The 18917-nt window shown below is 36.8% G+C and overlaps 1 protein-coding gene across 2 annotated transcripts in view; it reads left to right on the forward strand.

Moving 5' to 3' along the window:
• The window catches only part of tead4 (TEA domain transcription factor 4), a 34527-nt gene extending 32440 nt beyond the window's left edge, over positions 1 to 2087 (forward strand). For both annotated transcript variants that reach the window (XM_084095802.1, XM_084095803.1), the window contains one exon: positions 300 to 2087. In XM_084095802.1, the coding sequence (XP_083951928.1) occupies positions 300 to 413 (114 nt within the window). In that variant the 3' untranslated portion in view covers positions 414 to 2087. The remainder of the gene's footprint in view (positions 1 to 299) is intronic.
• The last annotated feature ends 16830 nt before the right edge of the window (positions 2088 to 18917 follow it).

The following is an 18917-nucleotide window of genomic DNA, read 5'->3' on the forward strand; positions in this document are numbered from 1 at the left end:
TGTGTATGTTAATTAGGTTAAAGGCAGGTTTAGGGTTAGGGTTCAGGTTAGCTGTGATGGCTACTGTTGCATTGTTTCGAATGTCCTCACAAATTTAGATGTACAAGAATGTTTGTTTACAAAGAAAGTAACTAAAACATTGTTGGTATTCATACTGTCCACCCTGCAGTCAAATACCAGTGGGTTAAAATCAAGTCTCAAGTTGATCCTGTTTCACTCAGAAATATGTTGCATTAAGGAAGTGCTCTTTATGGACGAAACTCTCTTTGAATTCCCCCGGTTCTCTCTCTGTGTCGTAGGTGGTCACCAACAGAGACACTCTAGAAACCTTGCTATGCATCGCTTACGTGTTTGAGGTGTCCACCAGCGAGCACGGAGCCCAACACCACATCTACAGACTGCTGAAAGACTGAGACTGACAGTCCTGCAACACTACAGTGCCACAGCGCCACCTACAGGCCAAACGCCCAAACGCCCTGCGCTTCTGCAGGAGTCACGAGGACACAGAGAGCAAACCACTCTCTAATAACACTCACTGTTCAGAGGCACAAGAAGAGAATCTGCCGGAATCCCAAATCTGAATGTCATGACATCTGATTTTGTTTTTGGTCCCGCTTTATATTAAGTGGCTTTAAGTACTATGTACTTACATCGAAAAATAAGTACTTATTGTGTTCATGTTGTATTGTAAAACACTTTTTCCTGTTACAGGTGTATTTGTTACAGTGTAATTAGATATTTAAGTACTGAATAATAATAATTAACTACATGTACTTACTATATGTGACCCTGGATCACGTCACCAGCCACAAGTCGCACGGGTATATTTGTGGCAATAGCACGGGTCAAAATTATCGTTAGGATATTAAGTAAAGATCATGTTCCATAAAGATATTTTGTAAATTTCCTACCGTAAATATATAAAACATTTATTTTTGTGAGTGAATGCAACACAATCGTGAACATAAATTGAGAACTTTAAAGGTGATTTTCTCAATGTTTCGATTTTTTTGCACCCTCAGATTTTCAAATAGTTGCATCTCGGCCAAATATTATCCTATCCTAACAAACCATACATCAATGGAAATTCATTTTCCATAATTCATATTTATTCAACTTTCAGATGATGTATAAATCTCAGTTTCAAAAAATTGACCCATGTGATTGGTTTTGTGGTCCAGGATCACATATAGGGTTAGGGTAGGATTAGGGTTTGGTTGAGGGTTAGTTGCATGTAGTTATGCATAATTTACTGTTATTACTATGGTAATTACATATAACATTTGTAACAAGGACATTGTAGAATAAAGTGTTACCAACACCTGTGCTGCTATTGAGGTGTGATGCAGGTAAGGTTAGGGACAGGTGTGGTTTAAGGGTGGGTTAAGGTGTAAGGGAAGGGTCAACAGTGTAATTGCAAATGTAAATAAATTAATTACAGCTGTGATTACTTGCAGGTATTTTTAAAATATAAGTACAATGTACAAATATGTATGTACACAATAAGTCCATTGTATCAAATTATTAATTTCAATGTAAGTACATAGTAGTTAAAACCACTTAATATAAAGTGGGACCTTTTTTTTCTTTTTTGTATAATGGGAACTGTAATAGGACGAAATGCATGTGAAAGTTTTTCCGTTTTCTTCATTTCATCTCATTTTAGCCCAAAAAGTGTTCGTGTAAGCGTTTGTTAGTATGGAATACAGCTGGGAATGATGGTCACTTATCTGACTAACCTAAAAGTGGACAAACAGCAGACTTTCCTCCATATATCAGGGCAAACGTGAACGCCAAGCGACAGACTCAAGTACTGAATGTTGATGTGTTTTTCATAGATTTGCTACATTGTATATTTATCAGCCATCTTGGATGTGGAAAACTTTGACTTAAAACAGTCTAACCTGAATGAAATTCATATCGATCTGAGGAAGCACTCGTGATGAGAGATTCATGGCTTTTCTCCACAAGGGCTTGTAAAAACAAACATGTAACTGCTTATTTTACCGGAATCTATTTCAGTACTTAAACACAAACGTGTCAGATAACGGTTTGATATTTGGAATAAAGAGCGTGTGTTATCCGTTAAAAATGATTTGAAGTTATTTCTGTTGTTCTGGTGCTCATCATTTTGTTTTAACTTCTAGTTCTATTAAGAAAAAGGGTATGTTTACATGACAACGATGTAGCTACTAAAAACGGAACAGTTTTTCTATTGCGTTTTTGAAAATGTACGGGTAAAGACGACAACGCCGTCAAAAAGATCCCCGTTCACTTGGATCCGCGATAAGGGGAGAGGAGAAGTGTGTTGAGAATGGATGTAAAGTTGGGTTAGCAATGGAATATCCATGACGGATAATGTTACCTAATGGAAGCATGTAGATGTTGAAGAGAAAAGGTCCAAGAACAGAACCCTGGGGAACACCGTGTGAAACAGGGGCAGAAATGGACTTAGCCTGGCGGAGAGAGATGTAAAAGTAGGAAGTGAACCAGAATAGGGCAGTTCTGGTTCTATTAAAGCAACACTAAGGAACTTTTCCTCTTCGGTCGCCCTACAGGTTGGTAGCGGAATTGTCCATTACCGCTGTCGTAAATAATTTCGCCGCCCACTCTCAGAAAAAAAAGGTACAGAAGCTGTCACTGTGGCGGTACCTTTTCAAAAGGTACACCTTTGTTCCTAAAGAGTGCATTTTAGTCCCTCAAAGGTACATATTGGTACCAACAGTGTACATATTAGTACCTAAATGGTACATATTAGAACCCTTTTGAAGGGTACTGTCCCAGTGACAGCTTTTGTACCTTTTTTAGCGCAATTTTCCACCGGACAAAATTGCGATTGTTAACTCATGATTTCTGTTCTGTCTGTGCGCACCAATCTTGCACTTCTATCTACTCCTCAACCAGACCACCTAGAGACTTCGGGTTTTCGGCATTATGTTAAGGAAGGTATAATCTCGGGAACTCACAAAAAAAATCCAGGAAAAGATTTACTATCTCTTAGTGTTGTGATCCCATGAGGTCAGAAAATTGCGCTAAAACACTCAACGAGTTTTTATTACTTGTTTCTGAGAGTGCGTGTGCGTGCGACACTCCGCCCGCAGAGTGTCGCACGCACACTCGCTGTTTATCCAGCACCCGCTTTGGAATGAACGATGTCCACTGACAAGGTAGAGTATGTTGCATGATTTCATGAAAGTATGATGTATTGCGACATCAGAAACAAAGGAAAACTAAATAATGACTATTGTAACGCTTGCCGTAAAGCAAGTCAAATTTGTAGTTTTCTTATGTCTCATTCGAACTACAGAAACGCGACCCGGTTTGGCAAACTTGCATGGTGTGGTTATAGCAGATATAGGGCTGCAAAGCGAATCCAGAAGTGCCTTTCACCCTGTTACGACTTGATGAATCACTGATACGATTTTGGAAACATTATTTTAAGGTAAAAAATGTTCCTTAGTGTTGCTTTAAGAAAAAGGTACATTTGCATGACAACGATGTAGGCCTACTAACTTTTCCATTGAGTTTTTGAAAAGTTTTGCATACAGACGACAACGTTGTCAGAATGCTCCCTGTTCACATGGATACACAAAAAACAACAATAAAAATAATAATAATGTTTATTTTAAATAGCGCCTTTCTGTAAACTCAAGGTCGCTTTACAATATTATAACAAGTAAACACAACAGCAGGCAAAGAGACAATACAGATACAATGAGCGTAGATAACATAACATACATAACATGAAATGTTATATCATCAATATAAGCTGATATGGAGTTGGTGGGGAAAGGAGCAGTGTGTTGAGAATGGATGTCAAGTTTGGTGTCATATGCGTAGCAATGGAAGTTAAAGCTATGAAGGATAATGTTACCTAATGGAAGCATGTAGATGATGAAGAGAAAAGGTCCAATAACAGAACCCTGGGGAACACCGTGTGAGACAGGAGCAGGAGCAAGGTGGACTTAGCCTGGCAGATAGACGGATACTGACGGTCTGACAGGGAGGAAGTGAACCAGAATATGGCAGTTACAAAGATGAAACGAGAATATTGTGAGATAATGTGTCAAATGCAGAGGAAATGTCTAATAGAATTAAAATGCAAATTTAGTCATAAGGAGATCCTTGACATTCCTAAGATGTGCTGTCTCGGTGCTGTGGAGGTTGTGAAAGCCTGATTGGACACATTCATAGAGGTTGTGAGATGACAAATAGGTTTGAAGTTGAGCAGCGACCACTTTTTCACCAAAAATCGCTGTATGTGCGATGTCACTTTGTAAAGAAACACCACGCGCCTATAGACTGAACACGTAATAACTTATATGCATGACGTCACTGTTTTCACAAAATCACCTTTTTGTACTTTACACAGAGACTATAACAGTTTCTACTTGTACTTGGAAACCTGTTATCAAAAGTAAGCATTTACTTACTAAGTTTTTGAACGGCCAGTAAAAAAAAAAAAAGTTTTAGTTGAAAACGGTGTTGTATAAACACTGATAACACTTAGCCCTAAAGGTCAAAATTTAGAGTTTTTGATCAAGCAACAAATTGTTAATAATTTACTATACTAGAAAGGTGTTTTGCCTGTAACCGATTCTTTTTTGCAGGCTCTTAAAAGTATGAAATTTACTTATTTTTTGTAGAATACACAAAATTTAACAACAATACACCCATTGTCAACAGAATAGAGAAAAAAAAAAAAAAGTTAATAATTTTGCTAATAACAGAAAAAGATAAAGAAGAAAGATAAAGAACATGAGAGTAAGAAATTAATTAGACAAATTAAAGGCATTGCAAATTGAAGTCGTTCTACTTGCTTTCTTATATACTGAAGACAAAACATTTTTGTTGTGTATATAATTTGCAAAGAAAACAAATCTATAACAAATCAGGTATTTAGAATCAGATTTAAAAGTTATGGTTACACCATTCAGAATATTATCATTAATACATGTGCCAATACACTTTCCAAAGTTTGTCCCTTGACGTCACAGCTCATGTTTGGGATCCTTCAGCCAATCAGCGTGGCACTTGAGTTTAAAACGGATCTGGCGCCATCTAGTGGCAAAGACACTCCTACATGTTGTAGTTCATAATTCGTTAAACATCATAGTTTTTTATTATCATAATAAAATATAATACTATTTTTAATCGACATGTATTGTAGGCTACTGATGCTGTGAAAATATTAGCATTCTGACTCTTAGTGATACTGATGTTGCTTCATTTACAAAATGATCTTAACCTAAACCATGAAGAATCAATGCCAAAAATAAATGTAAGAATAAAAGTATAGGCATTCTTAATAATACCACTAGTTTGTACTCTGATTTTCTAGTGTGGGGAATTGTTATTTTAGGAACGGTTCATATAGATTTTTGCAACTGGTGTTTTTTTACTTGCTAGGACCCCACTGAATACAAAACAACCTGTTTCCAATTTTTTTCTTCATTTTTAGTGCCAAAATTTAAGATGGCAGACAATATATGCAGAAAAATCACAGAAAATAAAATATATAATCTTTTCACTTCTATGAAGGCTTTAAAATGGTAAACTTTTTGATGAATGTATTCCTAATAAGGCAGACAAGTGAGACACAGACTATTTTAAAAATATTTATTGGATCATTTGCCAAAAAATTGGGCGAAAAAAAGAAGAAGGAAAAAACGAGAGAAAAAAAATCTGAAAAAATCTGAAAAAAAAAAATCTGCATTTTGTTTCATTATTGAAGAGTTCAACAAAACAGTCAGCCATTGTCACTCAAGTATTTATCCTCATCACTGTCACTGTCACTGTCTGACTTTTCAATATTGGTGCATGTCTCCTCAGTATGGCAAGCCGTTTTAACTTTTATTCATTTCCAGGATATGAATTCTTGATATCAACAATTCAATTTTCACTAGTTAAAACGATAGTTATTGATATCAGAAATTAGATTTCTACTAGTAACAATGGAAATTTTTGATATCAGGTATTACATTTCCACTAGTAACAATGCGAATTCTTGATATCAGCATTTACATTTTCACTAGTTAAAATGATAATTCTTGATATCAACAATTTAATTTCAACTAGTAAAACTATAATTCTTGATATCTGTAATTGTATTTTCACTAGTGAAATGTCACCATAGGCTGCCATTCAAAATCAATTGTTGATATCAAGAATTGATTTCTTACTTGTTGAAATTCCAGTTTCACATATCAGAAATACAATTCTTACTAGTAAAAACCTTTATTTTTGATATCAAGAATTCAGTTGTCACTAGTTGAAATGTATGGCAAGCCGTTTTAGCTTAAATTGTACCAAGCGTTACTCGTCGTAATTGCATTTTTACTAGTAATAATTGAATTAGAGAGCTCTACAATTCAATTCTTACTAGTAGTAATTACAATTGGAGAGCTCTCTAATTCAGTTGTTACTAGTAAGAATAACAATTACAGAGCTCTCTAATTCAGTTCTTACTAGTAACAATTCCAATTAGAGAGCTCTACAAATGAATTTTTGCTAGTCATATGTCTTCATTGACTTCCATTCATTTTTAATTACGGAGCTGTACAATTGAATTGTTACTAGTAAGAATGCAATTGCAGAGCTCTTTAATTCAATTCTTACTAGTAACAATTTAAATAGAGAGCTCTCTAATCCTATTATTACTAGTAACAATTCCAATTGGAGAGCTCTCTAATTCAATTGTTACTAGTAAGAATGCAAATGCAGAGCTCTTTAATTCAATTACAGAGCTCTGCAATTATACATATCTTTAATTCGTATTTTTACTAGTAAAAATTCAATTAGAGAGCTCTGTAATTGCATTCTTACTAGTAACAATTCAGTTGTAGAGCTCTCTAATTGTAATTATTACTAGTAACAATTCAATTGTAGAGCTCTGTAATTAAAAATGAATGGAAGTCAATGGAGATATATGACTAGTAAAAATTAATTTGTAGAGCTCTCTAATTGGAATTGTTACTAGTAAGAATTGAATTAGAGAGCTCTGTAATTGTAATTCTTACTAGTAATAATTGAATTAGAGAGCTCTCTAATTGTAATTGCTACTAGTAAGAATTGAATTGTAGAGCTCTCTAATTCAATTCTTACTGGTAAAAATGCAATTACGACGAGTAACGCTGGGTACAATTTAAGCTAAAACGGCTTGCCATAGAAATGTCTATTCTTGATATCAACATTTGAATTGCTACTAGTAACAATGTTCATTTTTGATATCAAGAATTCCATTTTCACTAGTGACAATGTTAATTTCTGATATCATGAATGTGATTGTTACTAGTAAGAAAGACATTTTAGATATCTGAAATTATATTGATATCAGAAATACATTTTCAGATATCAAAAATGAAAATTTTTACTTGTAGCAATTTAATTGTTGATATCAAGAATAGACATTTTTACTAGTAACCATGTAATTCTTGATATCAGGAATTATATTTCTACTAGTAAGAAATACATTTTTGATATCTGTAATAGTTTTGTTGCTCTTTTAACATTTAAAACACGTGTAGGATATGAATTGTTGATATCAACAATTGAATTCTTGATATCAAAAATGTAATTGTTGATATCAAAAATGTAATTGTTGATATCAACAATTTAATTGTTTATCTGTAATTATATTTTCACTAGTGAAATGTCACCATAGGCTGCCATTCAAATTGATTTCTTACTAGTAGAAATATAATTTTTGATATCAATAATTACATTGTTACTATGGGCAATTACTGATATCAATAATTCAATTGTCACTAGTTGAAATGTCTATTCTTGATATCAACAATTGATTTTGAATGGCAGCCTATGGTGACATTTCACTAGTGAAAATACAATTACAGATATCAAGAATTATAGTTTTTACTAGTTGAAATTCAATAGTTGATATCAAGAATTATCATTTTAACTAGTGAAAATGTAATTCCTGATATCAAAAATTGCCATTGTTACTAGTAGAAATCTAATTCCTGATATCAATAACTATCATTTTAACTAGTGAAAATGTAAATGCTGATATCAAGAATTAGCATTGTTACTAGTGGAAATATAATTCCTGATATCAAAAATAGCCATTGTTACTAGTAGAAACATTATTCCTGATATCAAGAATTATAATTTTAACTAGTGAAAATTGAATTGTTGATTTCAACAGGGCTGGACTGGGACAGAAAATCGGCCCTGGCATTTTGGCCCAGACTGGCCCACTACATGATCATAAACACCACCCATCTTTGCACGCCCTTGAATATGTTTTTGTTCAACTCCTATTCATTAAAACCTCTAATGCCATGTAATGAGTGAGTAGGAACGAGTTAACAGATGAAATAAGTACAAAATTGTAATTTATTAATACAATTGAACTATACTCCACAGTGATGCATCCAAAAAACAAGCTATAAGCTGCATTGGCATAGCAATACCAGTGTTTCCCACAGGATCTTGGTAAAACTGTGGTGGGTGGACCTCTGTCTCTCTAGGGGGGTTCAGGGGCATGCCCCCCCTAAGAATATTTTGTGCATTTTAATGTTAAATTCATTAATCTGGTGCAGTTTGAGAGTTCAAAATTAAAAAGCTCCAACCCATATTCAGTGTGCAAATTAAACAAAGAAAAAATCATACCTCTTTTAGTAGCAGTGTCTGTCTATATTACACTACTACATAATAATAGTTATAATATTAATCTCATGACAGTAGCCTAATAGCCATATATTGCAAAACAAATGCACTGAAAAATAAAGAAAACTTTCATAATTAGTTTTGTACTCATTTCTAAACTTGAAAGAGATAAGCACATGATCTTTTATTTTGACGGAAACTGCATCAAGCTTTTATTTTGGCGGAAAACATGGATAAAAACACGTCTCATTAAAGTTCTAGTAAATTTCTGTAATCGTCAACAATGCAGATGTGGAAATAATGCGTAACTGGGTAATGGGTTCCTGCACTCATAGCCAAAGTGTTTTGAAAGTAGTTCTGCTTACCGCGGACTCTACACTTTCTCATCTCTCTCCTGATCCTCCTCATCAGCCACTGGAGCTGATGAAGGTCCTGCTGCTGCAGAAAACATATATATTTTGACACATTTTACAGCGTCTGCTTGAAGGGCCTGTATCTATTTTTCACGCTATTTCTCTGTACATTCCTTGCGTTTCTTCTCCATCTCTCAGACTATTTTGACAGATACACACTGACATTGCACGCTCACTCAAAGCCCAAAGGGGGAGGTGTTTAAAGATGTGATTGGGCCAGCCCAGTGTCAAGAAATCAATCAAGAAAACAACCAATGGGCCGCTGATCTACGCGTTTCATGGGCCGGTCTGTCAGTGGGAAAAAAAACTAACGCTTACTTTTTTTTGACCAATGCATTACACCGGCACTAACCCAGCGCCGTCAATTAAACAAAACAAAACGAATGGGCCGCCGATGTACGAGTTTTATGGGCCATTAAAAAAAAATTTTTTTAAAAATGAGATGTATCGGCCCAAAAAGCACGTCGGCCCACCGGGCATTTGCCCGGTATGCCAGATTACCAGTCCAGAACTGGATATCAAGGATTCATATCCTGGAAATGAATAAAAGTTAAAACGGCTTGCCATACCTCAGAGCCCTCACACCTGCAAAGTTGCGTGCATGGTAAGTTGTTGCTCTTGCAAGAACACCTTCTACTGCATTGACTGGCAAGACAAGAGCACTTCACAAGCTGTTTCATAACCAGGTTTGAAGAGCTGACACATGAATTTCTCACATCCAGCTAACACGTCTGGAGATGGATGAGGACCTACACCAAGCCTACAAAGTGCATTAATGACATCATCATCTGTCTCCATGAATGACTTGAAACAAGAAACCTTTCCTTTCCCATGGACATGGCCTGTGGTATCGCAACCTGTGAGTGCATGGGACCCTGGTAATGCTGCTGCTGGTTTGGTGTAGGTCCTCATCCATCTCCAGGTGTGTTAGCTGGATGTGAGAAATTCATGTGTCAGCTCTTCAAACCTGGTTATGAAACAGCTAAAGCCCTTCGGTGGAACATGTTTAAAACTCTAAAACCCAACCAGGGAGTGGAAAAACTATGTCCCACTTCAGGAGCAGTTACAGAGCACATTCTGAGAGCACACTGGCAAGCAAATGTTTGGGCACAAGATACAGTGCCTGCTCCAAAGATTCTTGACGCACTATCACTGGGATGGAGGCAAATTGATGGGCAATGGGCTCCTGTCCTGTCAAAACTTCCACCAGCACCAGAGGCTGTTGTGGAGCTTGTGAAGTGCTCTTGTCTTGCCAGCCAATGCAGTAGAAGGTGTTCTTGCAAGAGCAACAACTTACCATGCACGCAACTTTGCAGGTGTGAGGGCTCTGAGGAGACATGCACCAATATTGAAAAGTCAGACAGTGACAGTGAGAGTGATGAGGATAAATACTTGAGTGACAATGGCTGACTGTTTTGTTGAACTCTTCAATAATGAAACAAAATGCAGATTTTTTTTTCTTCAGTTTTTCCAATTTTTCTCTTTTTTTTTACACAATTTTTTGGCAAATGATCCAATAAATATTTTGAAAATAGTCTGTCTCACTTGTCTGCCTAATTAGGAATACATTCATCAAAAAGTTTACCATTTTAAAGCCTTAATAGAAGTGAAAAGATTATATATTTTATTTTCTGTGATTTTTCTGCATATATTGTCTGCCATCTTGAATTTTGGCACTAAAAATGAAGAAAAAAATTGGAAACAGGTTGTTTTGTATTCAGTGGGGTCCTAGCAAGTAAAAAAACACCAGTTGCCCAGGCTGGAAAAATAATTTCCCTCTTCCTGCAAAAGCTCAAAAGTTTCATTTTGTTTATCGTTTCCTAGTAACAAGGGCTGGCTATCTTTCCCATCTTTCCCATTGGCTTCATCTGATTGTTAACAGAATTATTGTGGTGAGCGCAGGACATTATTTTAATTAAAATGATTATTAGGTTATATGAAGGAAACTTTTAATCAGTCAATGCGTTTTTCCGGGTATGCCAATAAATAGCATAATGGTGGTTACACCCATCATTGGTTGATAATCATGATAATTCATGTTACCCATGGTCATATTTATTACCCAAGTCAATCAGTTAATTAGAAAATGTATGTATATAATGATATACCTAACATATATCCATTTGAAATGTTTAAAAAGGCGATTATTTGCAATTTTTGGTGATATATCCGCCATCTTGGATTTTGGGCCTGTGCAGCCCGGGAAAAAATCGGAAACAGGTAGTTTTGCAAACTATAGGGTCTGAAGAAGTCAAAAAACATAATTTGCAAAAATCTATATGAAATGTTCCAAGCACTTTATTTTGCTACATATGGCCCTGCACTATTCATGGTGCATGTCAAACTAAACATTTGCCCTTCAAACTGTGTTGTATTGTGTGCTCTCAGTGCCTGACCTGGCAGACTCGAGGCTGATCCCAGTGCAACAACTTCACCTTGGCGCTGAGAGCTCATTCTCCAGCCAGTGTTCGCAGCCTTCATAGATCTGCTGTATTTTGGAAAATTGAGTGTGAAAGCCACTCGGCAACCTGATCCAAGTGTCTTTTGGCAAACCCGTGGCTGTAACACACACAAACAGTGGAAATGAGTCACAAACGGGGAAAATAGTATCAGCTTCTGTGATTGGAAATCTGGCCCTGCACAGTTAGAATAATCCTCTCTGATTTCTCCAGAAGGAATCAAACACTTCTCATCTGAGGAACAAAGAGCCAATGGTGTTCCACAGGGCAAGCTGGCATGGGACGTGTCCCAGCTGACAAGAATACGCATTAAGTTATGAAAACGTTCCCAGTCGACACATAAACGACCTTAAACATTGAAACATGCCTGAAATATTGTCAGTTGTTGTTTATATAACGTTGAATGCTAAATGGCTGAAAAAGGTTAACCAAAGCACTTTTTTTTTTTTCTTTTTTTTTTTTTTTTACAAGATCTGTATGTTGAATCAACATTATGTCTTCAACAACACTAAAAAAATGCTGCCTTAATTTTTTTAAGTACAATCAACTTGATTATTTAAGTCATTTCAAATTAAATTACATTAAATTACATTAAAGCAATGTAAAAACACTTGTTGTCATAATTATATAATTTTTTACAGTGAACAAAACAAAATAATAAAAAGTGCCTTTTAATTTTGATCATAATACCTGTGATGAATGTAGGCCTATATGTTAAAATGTAACTTTTATTATTATTATTATTAATAATAATAATAATAATGTATATTCTGAGTGAACATTTAAAACTTTTTTCTTGGTTATGCGAATGTTAAGGGAACATTCCATTTTATAATTTTGTAAACATTATGGGAATGCTACTTTTTTTTTAATGTTCTCTGAATGTTCCAAAACAAGTAACATTTAAAATGTTCAGGAAAAAATCATTTCTCCAATGATAGCATTTTTGTGCTAACATTTTCAGAACATTATTATAGAGAAAAAAACATAGGCTAACGAACATTCTATTAATGTTACTGATAGAGTGTTTGCGTCATGTTCAAGCTAACAAAAATAGATTGTAGCCTACAAAATTAAACATTGAATTTTTTTCTTAATGTTGTTGTAATGTAAAGTTCTTTAGTTGCTGTTTTAATATGTGTTACTTTATAAAATAGCAAGAGCTGTTGTGCCCCTCTGCCTAAATAAAGTGATGAATAATGAGTGTACACTGTAAAAAAGGATTTCACAGTTTAGTTGTTTCAGTGTAGGTTTGTAAAGTTGGCACAACTTAAAGTGTCTGAATTTGTTCATTCAACTTATGTTAAATTTCACTGTCTCAACTTTAAGGAGAGTATTTGCCACCTCAACTTAAAAACATACGTTGAATCACGTTCTCAACATTTATCGCGAGATCTCGTGAAGTGCAGCAGAAAGAAAACGTTCGTCGAACATGGTGGAGGGCTTCTATATTTTGATGATGTTTCGTCCAATAAAAAAGAAAAACATTGAAAGGCATCCAGTTGCTATGTTTGCAAATCTCCTCAGCGAACATGACCGTTTACCAGCGTGTAGCCTATTTGGCAGATGGAAATTATATAAACTTTGTTTCCTTATAGAATATGTAAAATTTATGTATTTATTTCTTATATTTACACAATTCAATTAGGTTTTGACTTCCTTTGAGGGGATCAGACCACAAGGCCACACAAGTTGCATTTTATAGAACAAAATTATTGTTATAGAATAAAAAAAGTTATAGAATTTGCATAGCGATTGCATTTAATGGTTATATCGTGATTGCTTTGACACAACAAAATGTAGGCTACATCAAATAAAGAGATTATTTGTATAAAACCACTATCTGAGCATTTACTTATTTGAATAAATGAATGAATGTCTGGAATTAAGCACGGAATTAAGAGGTGAGCTCTAAACTCTGGCGCGCACTCGCTCGCTTCACGCGCGTTCATCATCATCATCATCATCATCACACCTGTTCCAGTCTGCGCAGGTTCCGCTCACCTGCGCCAGAAACACACGAGCGCGAGCGCTTCAAAACAACATGACTTGAGCTTCAGCCTCGCAGACCAGCCGAATGAAGCGCGCAATGTCCACCGTGCCATGGAGTTTGCTGTGGATTCTGGGTTTGATCTGCTCCTCGGACTCCAGCTGCTCTCCGACATCTTACTATAAGAGCTGCTGGATCCGCAGATATCCAGGACTGTATGTGGACATAGAGGAATCTCAGCGCAGAGGAGCTCATATCCTGAGGGTTTATCAGGACGAGTCTGCGCTCAAGTGCAGCAGAGCCTGCTGTCTTACACCAAACTGTGAGTTTATGCTTTAAACTGGAAAAACTGACTAACTAAAGTAGCCCAAGAACACTCAAAAACGTCTGAATGTCTTTGCATCAACAAAACATTAAAGCAAGTGTCATTTATTTGAAAGAAAGACAGCAAAACGTTTCACCAAAAAAGTTTGGTTGATTTAATGATAGTGCTAAACATGAAAACACGTGTTTGTAGTTAGAGGAACATGTTGATCTACACATGTGGTTCCTCTGCTAGGTCTGAGTGAACTTTAGTGAACTGACTTCATACATCCACTAAAAATCACGGAAATAGTTGATCAAAAGAGAAAATGATGACGCAGAATGCAGTTAGTGAAGAGAAAAGATCATACAGCATTTGCAATTACATTCAGATGTTTTAATTGACTAAGTGTGTCCAAAAAAATGTTGTCTTCATTGTGAATTATAAGCTATATCTATTTTTTTATATATATTTTTTAGTGTTTAAAACTAATTTTTGTTAAATGTTTAACTTGACACAATTCTACTTTTTTTTAAATCTAGTGCAGTGAAATTTAGACAACACAAATGCTACATCATAATGCACGTAAAATAATACAGATATTCTGATATTTACATTTGCATGTATTAATATAGTAGATTACAAATTATGGAACATCACAAGTAATTTGTCATAATTGTCAATATTATTCATAGTACTCAATGCCAAGTTTAAAGTATAAACTAGATTTGTACACAAAGTTATAGCAGATGTAAAATACTTTTGAATTTTAAAAAAATAAATAGTAATATAGTAAGTGAAAATATTAATTTCAAAGTATATCTATTTATCAAATAGTATATCATATGACATGTAGGGTATTTGTTTCTTAACTAAATGAATGATTAAATATATACATGAAAAAACTTTTTTTTTTAAGTTTGACAAAATTTAAAATGCAATCAAATATTTTTTAAAGAATGTGGTTGCAATATATAATGGAAATGCATAAATCTAAGTATAATTCAGAATCTTCAACAGTCATAAAGACTTTTGTAAATTAATTTCTGAATTGCATGCACAGTCTCCTGCAACCTGGCTGTGTTTCATTTCAACACCACTCAGGACAGTGTGAACTGCTTTCATCTGCAATGTCCGACCGCTGAGAGCTGCATTCCTCTCCGCAGAGGAAATGTCATCCTCTATAATGTCACTAAAGGTGAGAAACTGCACACCAAACTCTACTTTGGTTTGAGGAAATGTAAAACCATGATGATCTTTCCTTTTCTTTTAATGAGGATTGAATGCATACACGAAACATCTTCAACATAAAGATCAAAACAAGACATTTCTACATAATTTAAATCTGAAAAAGTGTGCACTAGAATTGAAACTACATGCATTTTTAGCGTGGAAACACTTAAGATGAAATGAACATTCCCTCAGCCTACAAGTATAAAGCTTGTTCATTAATAATCTGATTGCGATGTCTGGTTCTCAGGTGTGGATCCGGACCTGCTGGTGTTCGGGAAGCACTTCACCACCAACGTGCGTGTTCTGCCTCACATGTCTTCCTCGCGGCTCAATGTTTCAGAGCCGCTGACCTCTGACAAGCGTCAGTTCAACTATCCACCCGTCCGCTCCATCAGTCCTCCCTCCACTAGTACAAAAAAACCTACAACCCCCCAACAAACCACTCGAGCTGTTCCTACTACACTTGAAGTACAACATAACCTCCCTCGATGTGCTACAACAACTCAGAGCACATCAGAACACATCATATCAACTACGTCACTCAATCCCCAACAGACGACTACTACGCCACAGTGGGAATCAACAAACCTGCATCATATTACACAAACCACCTCTCAGACAGATGAACCTGATACAAGTACTGACACTTTAAACCACAGCATCCCAAACCCCTCGACTACAGCCCACCCAAGCTCTACAACTGACTACACTGACTCTACTTTGACCTCCATCCCAATCAATGAAGCTCTTACTACCCAACAGCCTTTGGGATTACAAACTGCATCTGTACAGACTACAAAATCTTTAGCGACGGCTGCTCAAAACACTACGCAATCTTTTGCCAAGACTACCTCGCTATCCAAGTCGGATGAGTATCTAGAAACTACAGATGTTTTCAAGACAGTTACTTCCCAGACTTCTGCGTCTTCACAATCGGAAACCTTAACAAACGCAAAGCCTTTGACTTCTGCAGACGTGCCCTTACAAACCCAAACTCAAATGACCCATGCATATGAGACAATACAAGCTACAACTGCTCAAAGCACGTCAGAGCATGTTATATCAACTACGTCACAGCCTAAAATGGACTCTACGCTCAATCCCCAACAGATGACTACTACGCCACAGTGGACGCCCACAAAGCCCTTAACATCTGCAAACGTGCCCTTTCAAACATCAACCCAAAATACCCCTGCATATGAGACAATACAAGCCACAACTGCTCAAAGCACGTCAGAGCATGTTATATCAACTACGTCACAGCCTAAAATGGACTCTACGCTCAATCCCCAACAGACGACTACTACGCCACAGTGGACGCCCACAAAGCCCTTAACATCTGCAAACGTGCCCTTTCAAACATCAACCCAAAATACCCCTGCATATGAGACTTCTACCCCAACCCAAACTACTATTCTATCCCAACCAAAACAGACAATTAGCAGCGACACAAGAACCACCAGTCCTCCAATCACCACTGATGACTCTACAACCCCTAGACACCTGACCCTAACTTTTACACACACCCGTATGGGCAAATCAGCAAATAGTTTGAGTTCTTCCCCTACTAGCAGCATGTTGGATAGTCAACCGTACCCCAACGACACGAAGGGTTACATCAGCCGAAACATCACTACAGGTGACGTACCTCGACCCGTTGGGGACGGAGGAAGCTTGACATCGGTGTGGCATTTGGCGGCCAACACCGTACTAGTGGCCTTAGCGACTTGCGCTACCGTCACATTCTGCTGCTGTTGTTCGGTATTCGCGGCTCTGAGCTGGAGAGGCCGGAGGCGACGCAAGGGCAGGTACAGGACAAATCTGAGGGGCAAGAGAGGATCAATGAGACTCATCAAATACGTCATTGTAAGGGAAAGCTCGTAAAGCAGGGTTCATTGGGTTAAGCTCGAAGCCTAATCAAACACGCCTGAACGAGCTAACCGGTGAGTTTGATACAGGTTGGAGCTAAACTCTAAAGTATAGTGGCCCTCCAGGCCCAGATTAGGAGAAACCATTCATAACCAGTGGCTGCGTCCGAAATTGCATAGTCTCTAGGTACTTCCCTTGAATATGTAATTACCCCACGACCACTAAAAAGTACATTCTATGTAGTATGAATGTCTGTAGTAGGAATGTAATCCGGATGTACTACATTCACATTCATGTTGTCAGACACTTCACTTGAAACAGACAGGAAAGAAACATGAAATGGACAGAAAACAGACAGGAATTAGACCAGAAACGGAAAGGAAAGAAACAGGAATGAGACCAGACACAGACAGTAGTACTGTAGGTCATCCGACTACTGTTTTATGAATACTGTGAATTCAGACATAGGCCTACTACTCTTTTTACACTCGTTTTTCGCCTACTTTATAGTAGGGACGTATGTGATTTCAGATGCAGCCCTTGTGTTGTAGATGCTGCTAATGTGGTTTAATTCAAACTGAAGGTGGCTCACTTTCAAAACCACCAGAGGTGATCGTTCATTTTATAACTTGTTGTATATGATCATGCTCCGCTAAACATATTACTCATAAGCTTTCTTTTGAGTGCCATCCATGGACTATAAAAAGGAACTATGGAGTTACAGGATTCACCAGAGGACTTCAAAATACATTCTGGATCATTGGTTTGTCAACATGAGCATTTAAAAAGACACAGATAAAGGATAAATGTTTACAAAAATGTATTTTCCAAATATAAAGATTGATTATTGTGGTGCAAAATCTAGTATACTGCCTATATAGACAAGTGCTATGGAACTTCTAGATGGGCAGAATCTCACATTCAGATATATAAATGTTCCATTAGCGGCTGTTTCTATGGGCCGCTATACAATCCGTCCGCCATATTGGAACAGTCAAAGCCGGTCCGTGAACATTGGAGAGCAAGTTGACAGTGCGTCTGCAATTGTAGTTAGACGCATGTATGAATATATATCTGCAATAGACTTCAGCAGATGATTTTGCTAGCTAAACTAACACAATACAACAACAAAAAGTACCATAGTAATAACCTGTACTATTGAGATAATGCATAACAAAACACAAACCAACACATTCTCACCGGCGACAGGTTATCCCATTTCTTTGGGAATTTCAATCTCGGCGGTTTCACAACCAGAAGCTGTAAAATGTTGTAGCATCATTGATTCTTACTGTGAGGGACGACACGCTGACTGTTCCAAGATGGCGGCACGCCGACTCGTGCTCACAATTGATTCTAAACTAATGAGACCATACTTTGGGTAAACAGTCCATTTTTGCTATTCAATTCATTACAAGTAATTAATGCAAAAGTAAACGACACTCGTTTTGTTTCACAGAGCTTGTTGCAATGCATTCTGGGAATTGCATTCTCTCTGTGTTAAAATACCACCTACGGAGGCTACACTAGGTTTTGGAACAGATTTCAGCAACAACATTTTGTTTTATAAAGTGAATGCATGAATGTATGTATTTTATGGAAGTCTAACTGTCTTTCTTGGGCAGTCTTGTGCATGATGACTTGTATTTTAATAAAACAGTCTCTACGACAAACACCAGTCCAGTCGAGAACACCTGACAGTTTTGTTTTCAAAAGGCAGTTATTTGCTAAGTGCTTTAAGATGCGCAAGACTAGCGCCGCCGCTTTCCGCGTCCAAATGGAGCCGGCCGGAACTTCTCGCTGAGGAGTTTGGTTTCTCCTTTCCCAGAAGTGACAGCTCATAGCAGGAACTAATGGAGTACTGGGATATTTTTACTAGATGTTGGCTCAAAGCGTCCTTTCAGTGGGGTGCTGGTAATGGCACTTGAACCTTCAAGGGTGTGTTTTGAGTGCAGTGAGTTCTTGTAATGTTCTAGGGGTAATTGTTTCGAGATAAGAACTGAACTGACCCAGTTTATACA

This window comes from Abramis brama (genome assembly GCF_963993115.1).
Source record: "Abramis brama genome assembly, chromosome: 20".
In the NCBI taxonomy this organism is placed as follows: Eukaryota; Metazoa; Chordata; class Actinopteri; order Cypriniformes; family Leuciscidae; genus Abramis; species Abramis brama.